This window comes from Phascolarctos cinereus, unplaced genomic scaffold (genome assembly GCF_003287225.1).
Source record: "Phascolarctos cinereus isolate Bilbo 61053 unplaced genomic scaffold, phaCin_HiC Scaffold_1;HRSCAF=81, whole genome shotgun sequence".
Classification (NCBI taxonomy): Eukaryota; Metazoa; Chordata; class Mammalia; order Diprotodontia; family Phascolarctidae; genus Phascolarctos; species Phascolarctos cinereus.
Window position 1 is genome coordinate 151,370,476 of NW_027555514.1, and position 14,937 is coordinate 151,385,412.

The following is a 14,937-nucleotide window of genomic DNA, read 5'->3' on the forward strand; positions in this document are numbered from 1 at the left end:
GGAATGCAAAAGCATTGAATCATATGTTGCTCAAGTAATTGAGGATTATTATCAATTTCAAACTGATTAACTTCAGTCTTTAGTTAGTTTGGTTAATTAGTTACTAGAGCTACAGGCTTATATTATTTTGAGAGGCATAGTCCATAATAGAGTTGCAAACCTTTTCAACACAAGTAAAATGCTTTCAAGTGTTTAGAAATTGAGATAATGTCTGGAACAAGTTATTATTACTTTTGTCTAAGACTCTGTCCAAAAACATTTTGAATTAGTATAAAAGAAATTCAGAGTGGGAGGGGATTTGGGGTTTAAGTCCAATTTCCTACTGATTTGTGAATCCACTTTACAACATCCTAGATAAATGGCCATTTAGCTTCTGAATGAATACTTACAATGTCAGGTTACTTAACTACCTTAGAAAACAAACCATTCCATTTTTGGATGCCTCAAATTGTTGGGAAGTTCTTCCTTCCTTACATTGAAGTGAAATCCTAATTCTACCCCTTGAAGCCACACAGGATAAATTTAATCCTTCTTCCATACAACAGTGCTACAAACTAATGCCAAAAGATATGACGAAGTACAAATACTTGGGCTGTTTTCAAATAGCTTAAGTGAAAGTATCAACATGTTTCAGGAATTAAAATGGTAACATGACAATGAGAATAGGAATATAACTCAATTTAAAAATGTATGGGTTTTCATAAATGCACGACAAGAAGATAGCACAAGCTGAGCCACCTTCAGAGTCAAAAAGACCCAGTTTTAAGTTTCATCGTTGTCACTTCTTGTTTAAGTGACACTGAACAAGCCAATTAATATCTCTGTTCCCCAGGTAAGTCTCTAAGATTAAAGGTTGAATTGAAAACAATGAAAACCTGCATTGGTAGGAGAAGTTTTCTCACCGGGACTGCTCTCCACCAAAAAAAAAAAAAAAAATCCCAGATCAAGATCTCCATAAACTCTACCCGCACTCTAACATATAGACTTACATATTATAACTCTTCACCCTTCTTTCTAAGACATTTCCTCACTGCTTAGCTCCCACCTCCTAAAATGCTAAATAGTCAATCAATTCATGCTGCTCTATTAAACTGATAACTTCTATTCAGATCACTTTTCTGATGTTGACTTAGGTGAATCATTTAACCTCGTGGAGCCTCAGTTTTCTCTGCAGTAAATGAGGAGGTGAACTAGGTGGCCTCTGAGATCCCTTACAATTCTAGGTCAATGATCCTAAGAATAAGCTTTTTGCTTGTTTTTTAAAAGCACAGGAATTGGACTAGTATGAGAATCAGTTTAGATGGTATATGTAAAGCACTTTGCCAACTTTAAGCAATATATTTATTATTACCTTAAAGCTATTTTTGCTATAAAGTAATTTAATTTTGTTTAATCTCTCAATTTTATTTATTTGACAAAAATGATGTCCTTCAAGATGGGAGCTAATTTCCAGGATACCATCCTTCTCCAAGAAGTTAAAGGATTGATTTTTTTTAATGAAGTATGCTGCTGAATCTAAAAGCAGTATGGAATAATGAATAGAAAGATGGCCCCAGAATCAGAATGATCTAGGTTCATGTCCCACTTCTCACCTGGGCAAGTCATCTAGCATATCAGTGACCCATGAAATGTTCTATGACTATTAACTTGCAGAGGAGATGCCAACAAGTTTGTATGTTTCCTCATCCAGGAGTTCCCTAGACCAATTAAACAACAAATCCAACTCTTACCTTATCTTGGGAAAATTATTGTCAAACAGGTCTTAAATATTTGAAAATTTAGTAGAGTTTATGCATGACTAAGAACTTTTAATATTTCTTTTCAAGTCAGAAAATGGGTCCATATTTAGATATGTGTAAAGGAAACTACAAGGATTGTTAAGAACCTGTCATGGAATGGTCCAGATAGGATACTCTTGCTATCAGTGATTGACTATCAATGACCAGCTTTAAGTCACATAGCTAGTTAGTGACAAGGCCATTATTAGAGCTTAAGTTTCACAACTCTGAAAACGGTCTTTTTGTATCTTTGTAATGCCCAATGAATATGTCTTTACTTCACACTATGGAAGCTATAAAAATACTAGTATCTTATTATTTCTATGGATGATGAAAATGAATAGATGTGAGAGAGTATGTAATATTTCCTAATCTGATATAGCACTAAGACCAATATTTGATATTACACTAATAGGGGAGTTTTATTTCCCAAGCCACTAAAAAATTTTACAATGATAAATTATGAGATACTCAAGGACATAAATGTGAGACTTTACTAAATATGAAATGGAATCATCACTGATAATATGTCTGTGGTCATAATAAAAAAAATAAATTAATGATAAAATAAATGAGACAATTAAACCTCTGGAAATGAAATGGGAAAGGCAAGGTCCCTGTCTTGCCTCAGCATTAAACTGTATTTCTTTTTTCTAATTGCAAAGACAGTTGTGCTACTTCCTTCAAAACATCAAGGAAATGTCATCTCCTAATATTGCTTCTTTCCAAGTTAACACGGAAAGTGGAAAAAGAATCACAATCTGCTCTCCTTTTACAACCTCAGCAAATTCATAAACTATGCACTTCATCGGTTTATCACTTTCATGAACTAAATCTTTTCAAATTGAATGGTGCTGACCAGAAATGCTGACTAAGGACTTCATACTTAAAGAATAACTGGAGCTTTGCAATTCATCTTTTAAAATACCATTGAGGCACAGTGCTATATTTGAGCTGCATAATCTAGTTCTCATAATATGACTCATACATATGGTACCTTTAATCTACCATTATCTGCAGAGTCTTCATCAGTCACCATAACTCTATAGATGGACTGAAATAATGGATAAGTCTCATCAATTTCCACAGTAGCTGTAAAGCAAAAATCAATAGCTGTTATTACATTTTTAACATTGTACAGTTGGTAGCACTGAAACAATATTTTTTAATTCAAATTTTGATTTTACTTAATTTTTAAACTTTTTTAAAAAGAACTTTTTAAACAGATTTTTAAAGACATTGTTAAAATTTCTTAGATATTCAGTTTAATTGATTACATTTACATTTTCAGATTACTGTCTTTAGAAATTTCTAGAAGAGGTATAAAAATAATATTTCATAAATAGTTTCTTCAATACTACTATTCTCCCATTCCCCCAGGCTAACAACCTAGATATCATCCTATATCTCACTTCCCATATCCAATCTGTTACCAAGACCTGTTGATTTCACTTTTGCAAAATTTGTCTGAAATGCCCCCTCCTCTGCCTTAATAGTGTCACCACCTTAGAGCAGGTCCTCATCTCCATATGCCTGGACTATTACAATAACCTGCTGGTTCATCTCCCTTCCTCAAATCTCCCACCATTCCAATACATCTTCCATTCATTCAGCTCCCAAAGAGATCTTCCTTAAGCACAGGTCCCAACAAGTCACCTATTGATTATGTCCATTCAATAAACTCTAGTGGTTCTCTATCCAGGATCAAATAAAAATCCTCTGGCATTCAAGATCCCTCTCTACCTTCAGTATTCTTACTGCACTCCTCTCCCACCATGTTTTTCAGTCTTGGTCTGCCTCCTTATCTTGACTTTCTGGTTTTCCTGACTTCCTTCAAATCCCAGCTAAAACCCAACTTTGATAGGAGTCCTTCCTCAATCTCTTAAATTCTAGTGCCTTCCCTCTGTTCATTAATTCCTGTTTATCTCATTTACAATTTGCACATAATGGTTTGCATATTATCTCCTCCATGAGCTTATGAATTCTTTGAGGACAGGGACTGAAATATTTTAAAAGCAATCTATAATAATAATAAAATTAAATGTAAACCTGAGAAAATTAGAGAGACAAATCAGATTCCACTTGTATTTACCTGAAATTCACAGATATTTAAACTTTAATCTGAAGATGTTTAAGGATTTTTTGATTGGTAGAAAGAGCGTGGCAGCAAATAACTTAAAAGACTTAGGAAATCTGAACAACACAATGACCAATCACAATGATAAGGAATTAAGATGAAACATTCTATCAATTCCTGATAAAGTGGTGATGGACTCAGAGTATGGATTGAGCTGTTTTTGTGTTTGTTTTTTTGACCTGGCCAATCAATGTAGTAATTTGTTTTGCTTGATTATACATGTTTACAATGTTTTTTTTCTTTTGTTTTGTGTGTTTGTTTTCTGTTTTCTTAGTTGGAAAAATGGGAGAAGGGTAGGAGGAAGAAAGCATATATCTGAAAATAAATTAAAATTTAATTTAAAAATATGGGAAGTAGGGGAGTATAAATAATTATTGAAGTATAGGAGGAAAAGGGAAAGGCCATAGTGAACTTCAACCCTAACACCATGCATTGTAAGAAATCATCCAATCAACATTGTTAAATGCCTGCTGGGTGCCTGGCACTGTGCTAAGCACAGGAAACACCAAAACAAATGTGAAATAATCCCTTCTTTCAAAGAATATGGCAGGGGATGTGTATATAAATATGTATATACAAAAAAATACAAGGTTATTATTTGGGGGCAGGGGGAGAACACTAGCAGCTGGGGAATCAATAAAGGCTTCTTTAGAAGAGAAGACCTGAAAGAAGGAAAAAAAAAAGATCTGCAGAGAATCACAACTATTGAAGAGAAGGGCCAGAGCTGGACCTTCATAGATATCTGTTCCTCCAAACTCATTAAGTCTTCCCCAAGACTCTGTCCTCAGCTCTTTTCATGAACCTTCTTTCATAGCAACTACTTTTACTCTCATGGCTTCAACTATTGTTGCTACATAAAATAAACTAAATCTATATCTCAAGTCCTGACCATTGACCTTGCTTTCCAGACCTATATCTCTGTCTACAGGACATAGCTACCTAGTTGTCCAAATACCACCACAAACAACACATCCAAAGTTAAGCTAATGTTGTTGTTGCTCTTTTTCTGCAAAATCTGCCCCTCCTTTTTTCACTATTACCAGCAATGGTGCTACCTAACATCTGGTTTCTCAGTGACACTTAACACTCCTGATTTCCTCAACAAATCAGATTTTTCTACAAAAATCTTTTTTACCCACCCCCTCCTCTCTCTCTCTCTCTGTATACACACACACACACACAGAGAGAGATATATATATAGATATATATATATATATATCTATATCTATCTATATATAAAAACATACATACATATATACAATATACACACACATATAATATCTCCTTTCATAGGATCATAGACTTAGAGTTGAAAGAGACCTTAAAGATAATCTAATCCAATCCTCTCAGTTTATAGAAAAGGAAGCAAAGGTCTAGTGGCCTCCCCAAAATCAATTTATCTGACTCTAAATCCAATGTCACAGGACTCCACTGTCTCTTTGTGTTCCCTCAGTCACCACCATGGGAAAGGCCTTCTTTACCTCTTGCCTGGATCGTTGCAATAGCCTCCAAATAGACCTTCCCATATCTATCCTCCTCCTCCTCCAACCCATCCTTCTCATGACTAACTGACATAGTTTCCTTATCGTAGATTTGAACACGTCACATCCCTGTTCAAAACAATTCCCTTTTGCCTACTAAGCAAAGTTTATACACCATTGCCTCATATTCATGTCTCTTCACAATCTAGCTCAAAACAACCATGGTAGGAGGAATGGCACCTATTTTCTATTGACTGGACTGGTTTCTCTTTAAGGAGGCAATATGTAGAGCTGCATTTTAGGACTTGAAATATTGATTTGTCTTCCTTGACTTCAAAGATTTAAAAGGCAAAACTTGTGAGGGGTTGGTGTCAGAGGTTTGAGTAGAATTCATATTGTCCTACAGGAATGTCTTTCCAACCCAGCATTCACAAGAGGAATTTAATGTGGAAAAGAGTAGCATTTTGTTTGAACTCAACTAAGAACAGTATCCTTTTAAATTTTATTACAAATGTAAAAAAAACCCTTGCATAGACATGATAGAGGGGACCTCTCAGTTGTCTTCTTCTTCCTGGCCTCAAAGTATAAGACAAGAGAGGACTCTGTGACTGGCAGTGTGAAATCACTTCATTAGGAGTATTGAGTATGTGTACACACATTTCCCCTAGCCTTTGGTAGGTGGGAGAAGCAAGCTTGATTTGAAACTATCTGTACTGTAATTAAGGCAGTAGACACTTCAGGTAAACAACTCCCTCCCCCCCTTTTTTTAGGCAATTGGGGTTAAGTGACTTGCCCATGGTTACACAGTTAGTAAGTGTCAAGTGTGTGGTCTGAGGCTAGATTTGAACTTCAGTGCCGGTACTCTATCCGCTTCACCACCTAACTGCCTCTTCCCCTTTTTTTCAAGAATAATTGCTGCAGTCAGTAATTGAAGAAACCAATACAAAAGACCTAAAGTTTCAGAAATAATTTTGAAATACTTTATATTGCTAATTATAGTCATAAGGTCCAAAAAGGATGAAATTTCAAAACTTCTCAGATAGCCTCTGGATCAATATTAAAATTTATATTATAGTTTTAAGCCTTGCAAAGATAGAGAGAGATAAATAGAAAGATATACGTGTACTTTGTGTGTGTATGCATGTGTGTAATTTGAGCCTCACAATAACCCTGTGAAGTAGGTTTTATTATTCCCATTTTCAGATGAGGAAATTGAGGTTGAGAGAGGTTAAGTGACTTGCTCAGAGTCTCACAGCTGTTATGTGCCTAGTGAAGGAATCAAACCCAATTTTATTCCAAGTTCAGCAATCTATTCACAGTCAAGCTATATACTATTTTACAGAAAAGTGAGAAACCAAATTAAAGTAATTCAACAAAGACTATTCTTATCTTCTATGTAGTCTCAATAGAAATATGGTCTCAAGTGAGAAAGAAAAAGAAAGAAAGAAAGAAACTTAAGAGAAAAAAATGCTTTTAAAACAAATGTAATAAAGGTGTCCCATAGAGCACGCTTAGATTTGTCCTTTCTGGTTTTACTCCACCACATGCGAACTTTGAGGTTTGTTCCTGGCCATGTGTGACACAGCAAAGAGGTCTGTGCTTTGAAGTGATGAATAAGCCCCCTTCTTGACTGCTAAGCAAGAAAAGATGTTGGCTCAATAGATGCTTCAAATGGAGTGACTTCACATTCAGCTTTCTCTTCCCTTTTGGCTGTAAATTATATCATGGCTTCCTTAAGACCCTCTTGAAAATGGAGTAGGGGAGAAGATGACTATTCCTGCTCTTTCACCTGGATTGCTATGCAAACATGTGTACATGGCACCTCAGCATATGTCTCGTCTAGGCAAGCCTGAGGCTGGGTTTGGCATGGGTTTTTTGTTTGTTTGGTTTCTGTTTATACTTTCCTAATCTTAGGCAGATGAGTATTCCTGTCCCCACCCCCCCCCAATAAATAAGGATCAGCACAAGCCTGGCCCATTTTACCAAAATACACATGCAAGGAGTTGTTTGGAAGTTGCAAAGCTGAGGTAATAGAAAATGCCAGTCCTAAAAACTAGTTTTAATTTTCAGCCTCCCAAGAGAATGTAATCGTAATCATAAGTTAACTTGCTCAATCTTATTTTAAATTGTTATTTCAATACGTATTATGAGTCTCGAATTTCCATTAACATTTATTTTTGTGTAGGAAATATCTTTCCCAAATTTTGATTAGTTTCTTCATTGAATATCTTCAAGGAAACTCTAGATATCAGCCTAAACCTAAGTTTTTAGCAGTTTACCCTAGGGGCAGTGGAGCAGGGCTTTAATGTGAAGGAAAGTTGGAGAAAAGGTGGCTTAGTTCTCTTCTTATTAGAAGCTAAGATCCTTCAGGGCTCATCTTGGTCAGACTGCAAGCCTGGGTCCCAAGTAGGGGCCCCCTTAGTCAAGAAGGGACTGGGCACAGTACCCTAGCCCCTGTGAATCCGACATTCAATCACTATATGCCAATTAGCGCTTCTTTAATATTGTACATATAAACAGAACTTTACAACATTGAACTCAACACATATTTTACCATATGAACATAAGCCCTCATTTGTTTATTGCAAAAATAGCCTTGATTCTGATATTGTCAGGGAAACACACACACACACACACACACACACACACACCTATAGATTGAAATGGGAAAAGTCCTAATTTTAATTGTAGAAAATATTTGCCATTTATCCCCACATTCCAAATGAAAGGTGTAAGAAATCTTTTCCCTTAAATTTCTGAAAAAGGGTATTGATACTACAACTCACATTCACAATGTTTCATTTAGCAACTACTAATATAAATTGAATTTAGACATCAACAGGATTTTTATATTTCAACTTCACATGTCCTCCTCTTCTCTATATTCTACAGAAAGATTCCCACTGTTATTTTCCATGCTTCTATTCCCTAAACCAAGGGATATAGATTGGTCATTCTAATTATACAGACACATTTTAAGCTTATATATTAGAAATTTCTCACTACGCTCCAGAATTTTTGTTTTACATCATCTCTGAGATTCCCTACTCCAGAAAGCTATTGAATTAAAACGATGTTGTTTTTTTTTTACCTGTTCCTGAAGAAAACTGAGGATCAGCAGAACAATCTGGTGGTTCAGGTAAATCAATAATATTGATTATCAAAACATGCCTCATAAGTCCTCCTGTATCAACTATCAACAGGAATCTTCTTGGATCCGTTTCAAAATTAAAAATTTTGGTACTTGTGATCACACCAGAAGCTAAGTAATACAGAAAAAGGCCTTTTTTTATGTACTGAATACAGAGAGCATCTTGTATTTTTAGTGGTCCTGAGAGGGACCACAAATAGCGAATAATTAAACTACATCATTTTAAAGATGGGTAAACTCAGGTTCAAAGAGGTTACATGATTTGTCCATAAATACAGATTAGCTAGTGATATTTTACATGAGAAAACAAACAAAATAAAAGCAGATGCATGAATCCACAAAGTTCTCAAGGAAAACATTCATTTAAAATACTCCATTGGATCTTTAATATTTTTCAGAGTATCCCCTCCAAAACTAGTTCTAACATATTGGGATGACCCTGGACAAGTCACTTAACCCTGTTTGCTTCAGTTTCCTCATCTGTCAAATGACCTAGAGAAGGAAAAGGTAAACCACTCCAGTATCTTTGCCAAGAAAACCCCAAATGGGGTCACAAAAGTTAGACATGACTATAACAACTGAAGAACAACACTGATGCATGGCTGCCCAAACTTGTAACCCGATATATAAAGGAAAAATTTTTTTAATTCTTTATTTAAAGAACATAATTCTTTAATAAATATTTATCATGTTAGATGTTAAGACATTTTGGGAATCTTTCATCTCTTTCTTTAGAGGAAAAAAACCCATAATTTCCTGCTTTGTTCTATGTCATTTAATTGACCAAAGTGTGCAATCCCGGAGTATCATTTTGCCCGATGCTTGTCCCCTTCTTCTGTTGAAACTTTGGAATATTTCTCATAATTGCATTTCAAGAAAGCCAGAAATGTGGTGCTGTATTTTTGCAATTATCATACAAATGAGTTGTGATAAGAAAATTTAAATACGACAGAAGACCTTAGGAAGTATACATATACAGGAGGTAGACAGACCAACAAGTATATTTAAATGAAAATTAAAGTATTTAAAATTAATACCTGAATTAATTATAAATTCATCTGTTTTATTCAAAAAATGATAAGCGTCTGGTTTTCCAACCACAGCTTTATCATAAGCTCGGCTTAGTTGTGTACCAGGAGGCATATTTTCAGGGAAATTCACAAGGTTAGTTAAAATCTGGATTTCTGTTGTAACCTTGGAAAACACTGAACATAAGAAGAAAGGTCTTCTGAATACTTGTCAAAAATATTGTAAAATATTTCTATTGTTTGCCTCAAAGAAAACTGGATTTTTTTTTACTAAAATCAGCTTTCCCCCAAACAGTGTAAAAGTTAATTATTCTATTCTACTCAGTATTAAAGTAAGTTTTCAGTACTGTTTTAGTACTAGAGTAGGTATCAGAGCAGACCAGATGATAGGTATTAGGTTCAATAGCCCAAATTAACAATGCCTTTAAAGACAAAGGGAGTCAGTGAACTTAGTAATAGAAGATAATAGTGTTCGTTTTTATAAATGATTTAATGCAAGGTGGTAAAGAATTTGAATGCCAACATAGGATAAGATTTTATTTTTTTCAAGAATAAAATTAGTACTTTGTAATTATTACATATAATTAAATATAATTAACAACTTTTTTATCTGCAAATTACTTTCAGCTGTAAGTCTACAATCCAATGCATAAAATCACACAAATATCAATCTTTTATATTCAAATCCATTAAATTATTCTCATTAGATTTTTCTAATGACCACTTATAGGCACTCTAGTATATAATCATCATCAGTGATTTTTTTTCCCTTACAATATTCCATGTACATGCTAAAGAAAAGAAATGGTCATATTTGCATCTGACTTCTAGGACTACTCAATTTATTAGGTAGCACAAAAATCCAAAAAAGAGCAACCCAACATGACCAGATGCTAAGGAACTGAACCATAACATTAGCCTATGTTTATAGCCATTTAGTAAATTCTCAATTCCTATAAATTTTTAAAAAGTAGTGATTTAAATCTATGAAATATTCTTACATGAAAGGATTCTTAAGTATCATAGAAAACAGCCTGCTCACAATTCCATTAAGTACTGATTACTAATCTTTTGTTTTAAAAGCATTGTAATTCATTTAAAATAAATTAAGGAATTCATTCATATCTATTAGAAAATGACTTAAAATATTCAAACATATTAATATGACCACATGAAAAAATAAACATGGCTTTCTTTTTAAATGCAAGGTCATCATTTGTTTCCTTTAAAATTTTATGACCATATTACAAATTACAAATTTTAATTTTCTGAAGGCTAAACCTAAACCTACCTGAGCATAATAAAAGGGTCCTGAAGATGCTCATATTCAGACTTTCTTCAACTACTGCTCAGAAAGACAATGTTGCCCTAACAGATTTTTCCACTTTATTTTGCCTATTTAATCTGTATTCAAATTAAGCAAACAAGTCAACATATTTTTACACAATAGTAAATCCAGTCATTTTTTCCCCCCAAAGAACTATACACATGGGTCATATTTCTGTTGCTAGGTTTTTTTTTCCCAGTCATAGGTGGTGAAGATGGTTTTCAACAATGCCAAGATTATTATATAGCTGCAATTTAATGAATGAGGATTTTAGAGTTGAGTTTTAAAATGTAAAACTTTTGTAATTAATGGGAGGAGGAAATAACAGAGGGGGAACCAGATGCTTTTTCTTTTAACTAGCACCAAGCTGTTTGTTGTTGTTGTGGTTGTTGTTTTTTTAACTCAGATTTATAGACTCATATTTAGAAATAGAATCATTGAATACAACTCTCTAACTTTTTAGGTGAGAAAACTGAGACCAAAGAGGTTAAATAACTTATCCAAATTCACATAGACAGTAAGTAGCCGAATTTTGAATCCAGATTTTCTGACTCCAAATCCCATGACCTTTCAACTGTTAAAAAAAAAAAGATTCATTTTTTTTAGAGAGGGGTGAGGCAATCGGGGTTAAGTGACTTGCCCAGGGTCACACAGCTAAGGTCAAATGTTTGAAGGCCACCATATTGCACTGGCCCTTGCCGCTCCCTGGAGCTTTCTTGAAGGCCTTCAGTTCTTGCAGTCTCTAGAAACAGGACCTTACAGGTCACACTTGTGTCTTGTTTTGTTTGGATGATGTTTTATTTGTTGGCTCAGCACCAGGTTTTGCTAGAAGCAGGGCTGCCACTGGGGTGTGAGGGCTCTAGGCATTTTTTTTTTTTTGCAAAGTGGTAGAGGGTTGCTGTGTGTGTATATATATGTGTGTGTGTATACATTTATATATATATATATATATATATATATATATACACACATACATACATATATGTATATTTAAATTTTTATTGTATAGGTATTGCAAAATTTATGGGCCCTTATGAGATAGCTTTCTTTATCTAGATCTAGAATGAGGGGTGGAAAGAGGTATTTCGTAATTCGCTCATTGACCAGTGAAGCTCGTGAAGATTGTTCCTAGTGTCCAGGCACGGTGGGCGGGGCTTCAAGCTACTCTGAGAAGCACAGGTGCGTTTCAGCAGGAGCTGATGGAAGGATTGAGTGTGGCTGTGCCTCCAGTCTGACTCAGTGGTTAGTCCATTTCCCAGGGTTGGTATCAGCAGGTAGGCCGTTCTTTGAGGGGCTCAGGTACAGGCCTCTGTTACTACTGGTGGGCACTGTTAACAAGGGCTGAATTCCCCACCCCGCCCCCAAAAAACCCCTCTCCCACCGCCAATCACGGAGTGGGAGGGTGCAGCTAGACAGCCCCATCCCCCACCTTCCCCTCAAAGTCCCGCAAAGGTCATGGTGGAAGCCAATGAGGGCCCTGGAGGCAGCTATTGTGGCCATGCCCCCGGACCCAAGCCAAAAGCTCCAGGGCAGCGAGGGTATCTAGGGATCTTTCTCTCTCAGCAACCCCATAGGTATCAGGGGCACCAGACTAAGGTCTAGGGAACAGCCAACTCTAAAATGAGCGTTGTTGGGGATGTCTTTGCCTCAGGCTGGGGGGAGCACTTGGGGCTCTGAGAAGCAGCTATTGCAGTTGTCTTCCAAAGCCAGGAGTACCTGACCCCCGCCAGGGCTTAAGGGTGGTATTATTGTCTGGCTATTGGCAAATGGCTGACTGGCATTTTGTATATTTCTGGGGTGGAAGAGGTGAGGTCATTTACTGTAATTTATTGTTGGGTTTCTTCTAATGCAAATTTCAGGTTTTGGCAGGAATATTGTGAGGGAACTGGGCAGCTTGTCTCCATTCAGGCAACCATCTTGGACAGAAGTCCTTGTCTGGAAGACTAGTTAAGAGGTTATTGAATGATAAAAGTAAGAAACAATAAGGACCTAAGTGGTGGTGATGAAAATGGAAAAAAACAAAAACAACCAAACAATTTTTTTTTGGAAAAGGATTTACCTTTTAGTGTAAGGTTTGGGGTTTTACAATGAACAAATTCATACAAATATATAGTAAGAAAATCTGTATCATATATCAGAGTTGTTTAAACACAATGCAAATAAGTCTAGGTCATGAATTTGATCACACAGATTACATTAAAATTGATTTCTGGCCATTTGGTCTGCAAGGCAGTTAGCTTCAGGCAAATATAAAAATATATTATATAAAATATAAAAACCCTGTAAGCAAAATTATGTCTGCCATTGGTTACTAATATCTATCTGCACACTCAACAAGTTGCCAATGTTATTCCCATGCCAAAAAGAAAGCTCATATGACGTTGCATGTTATTAGTACAATTCTATTTCTAGAAAAAGAGAGACATCTGGAGTATTTTATTTAGTTTCAGGTACCACATTGTAAGAGGCATGTTGGCAAACTAAAATACATCCAGAGGCAGGTAAGCAGAATGGGAAGAGGACTATAAACCAAGCCTAATGAAGATACATTGAAGAAACTGGTAATGTTTAGCATGAATGAGAGCAGAATTAGGAGTATTAATCAAATGAATCAGCATATATTTGTTAAGCTTGTGCTATGTAAGCGGCACTTTGCTAAGGGCTGGGAGTGCAAAAAAAAATGACAAAGGCACAAAAATGATACTTGTGGAGCTTATATACTAATATGCTAGACATCTTGTAAATGATAGTTGTCTTCAAATATCATAAGGCTGCCATATAGAAAAGGTATTAGGCTTATTTATTGCATAGTTTTCTCTTTCAAAGAGAAAAGATCGATGAGTACAGTGTAAGTTACAAGAAGGTACATTTCAATGGAATGTAAAAAAGAACAATCAAATCTTTGAAAATTAGTCATTTAGAGAGGGAGTATTGTATGGCTAGAGATATTCCACGCGGGTCTAGATGACTATCAGCCATGCCTTATAGGAGTGGATGTTGGTCTACATGGACTTAGAAGCCCCTTCAAAATCTAATAGTCCATGGTTCTTCACATAAAATTAGAGATTGACTTTTTGAGTTGGCAGAGTATGTGTCTGCTCCTGTGCTGTGCTTTTAAACACACAACAAAAAGGCCTTCTTCAGCAGACATGTCCTTTACTATTACTCTGCCTCAAACTTTATCATTGGAGATGTTTTCATTTAAGTCTTTTATTTCAGACTTCCAGAGGTTACTAATGAAATTCAAATTTTTGTAATTAGGAATAGCACTTCTGATACTATGAGATGGTGTGGTACAGTAGAAATACCACTTATTCTGAATACTACTTATTGCACTTTGGGCAAATTTAACCTCTTTGTGTTAAATCCTTTCATTTCTCAAACGAGAACATTGAACTAAGTCCCTTCCACCTTTAAATCTATGATCCTATGATATCAGATTCTTTCTGAGCTCAAAATACTGTAATAATGGGATACAAGAAAGGACTTGTATGTTTGGCACAAATTATCTGATTATTTTTTTAAGTAGGGAATGTATCCAATTTATGTCCCATGACGAGCCCCACATTTCTCTGCACAGGGTGTAAAATTCTCTGGACAAGGTTAGTTCTTTGAAAAGGTGTGTCCCGGGTATTTGTTCCCTCATTGACACAGCCTTTAAGTTCATGGCTACTTCATACACATTGTACTTGGACTTAAGCATAGCCTTTAATAACATGGCGTTATGCATGTACTCTAGAAGACTTGAGAACTACAGACAGAATAGTCAGACATGAGATAGAGGAAACCTACACAGACAAACAGACAATTTCCTGGAAACAAGTATAGGAAACCATGTGGCCCATCCAGGTAACTAACTACGCAGTTCCATGGATGAAGGTGGATGGACTAAATGGTGGAGTGATGCAGGGGTACATGGAGCTGTAGGAGCCATAACTGAGGCTCATGAATCATTGAGCCAAAATGAGAAAGAACAAACCTGGACCAGGCAAGCCCTGCAGTGTTTTCACAAGGCATGTAGAGATCCAGAGCCAG

At 35.7% G+C, this 14,937-nt stretch overlaps 1 protein-coding gene across 1 annotated transcript in view; it reads right to left on the reverse strand.

The window, feature by feature from the left end:
• Positions 1-10,900, reverse strand: part of LOC110206901 (cadherin-related family member 4-like) — a 126,284-nt gene extending 115,384 nt beyond the window's left edge. The window contains exons 1-4 of the mRNA XM_078150012.1: positions 10,867-10,900; positions 9,585-9,752; positions 8,488-8,658; positions 2,776-2,870 (exon numbers count right to left, since the gene is read on the reverse strand). Of these exons, the coding sequence (XP_078006138.1) occupies positions 2,776-2,870; positions 8,488-8,658; positions 9,585-9,752; positions 10,867-10,900 (468 nt within the window). The remainder of the gene's footprint in view (positions 1-2,775; positions 2,871-8,487; positions 8,659-9,584; positions 9,753-10,866) is intronic.
• Positions 10,901-14,937: the final 4,037 nt, after the last annotated feature.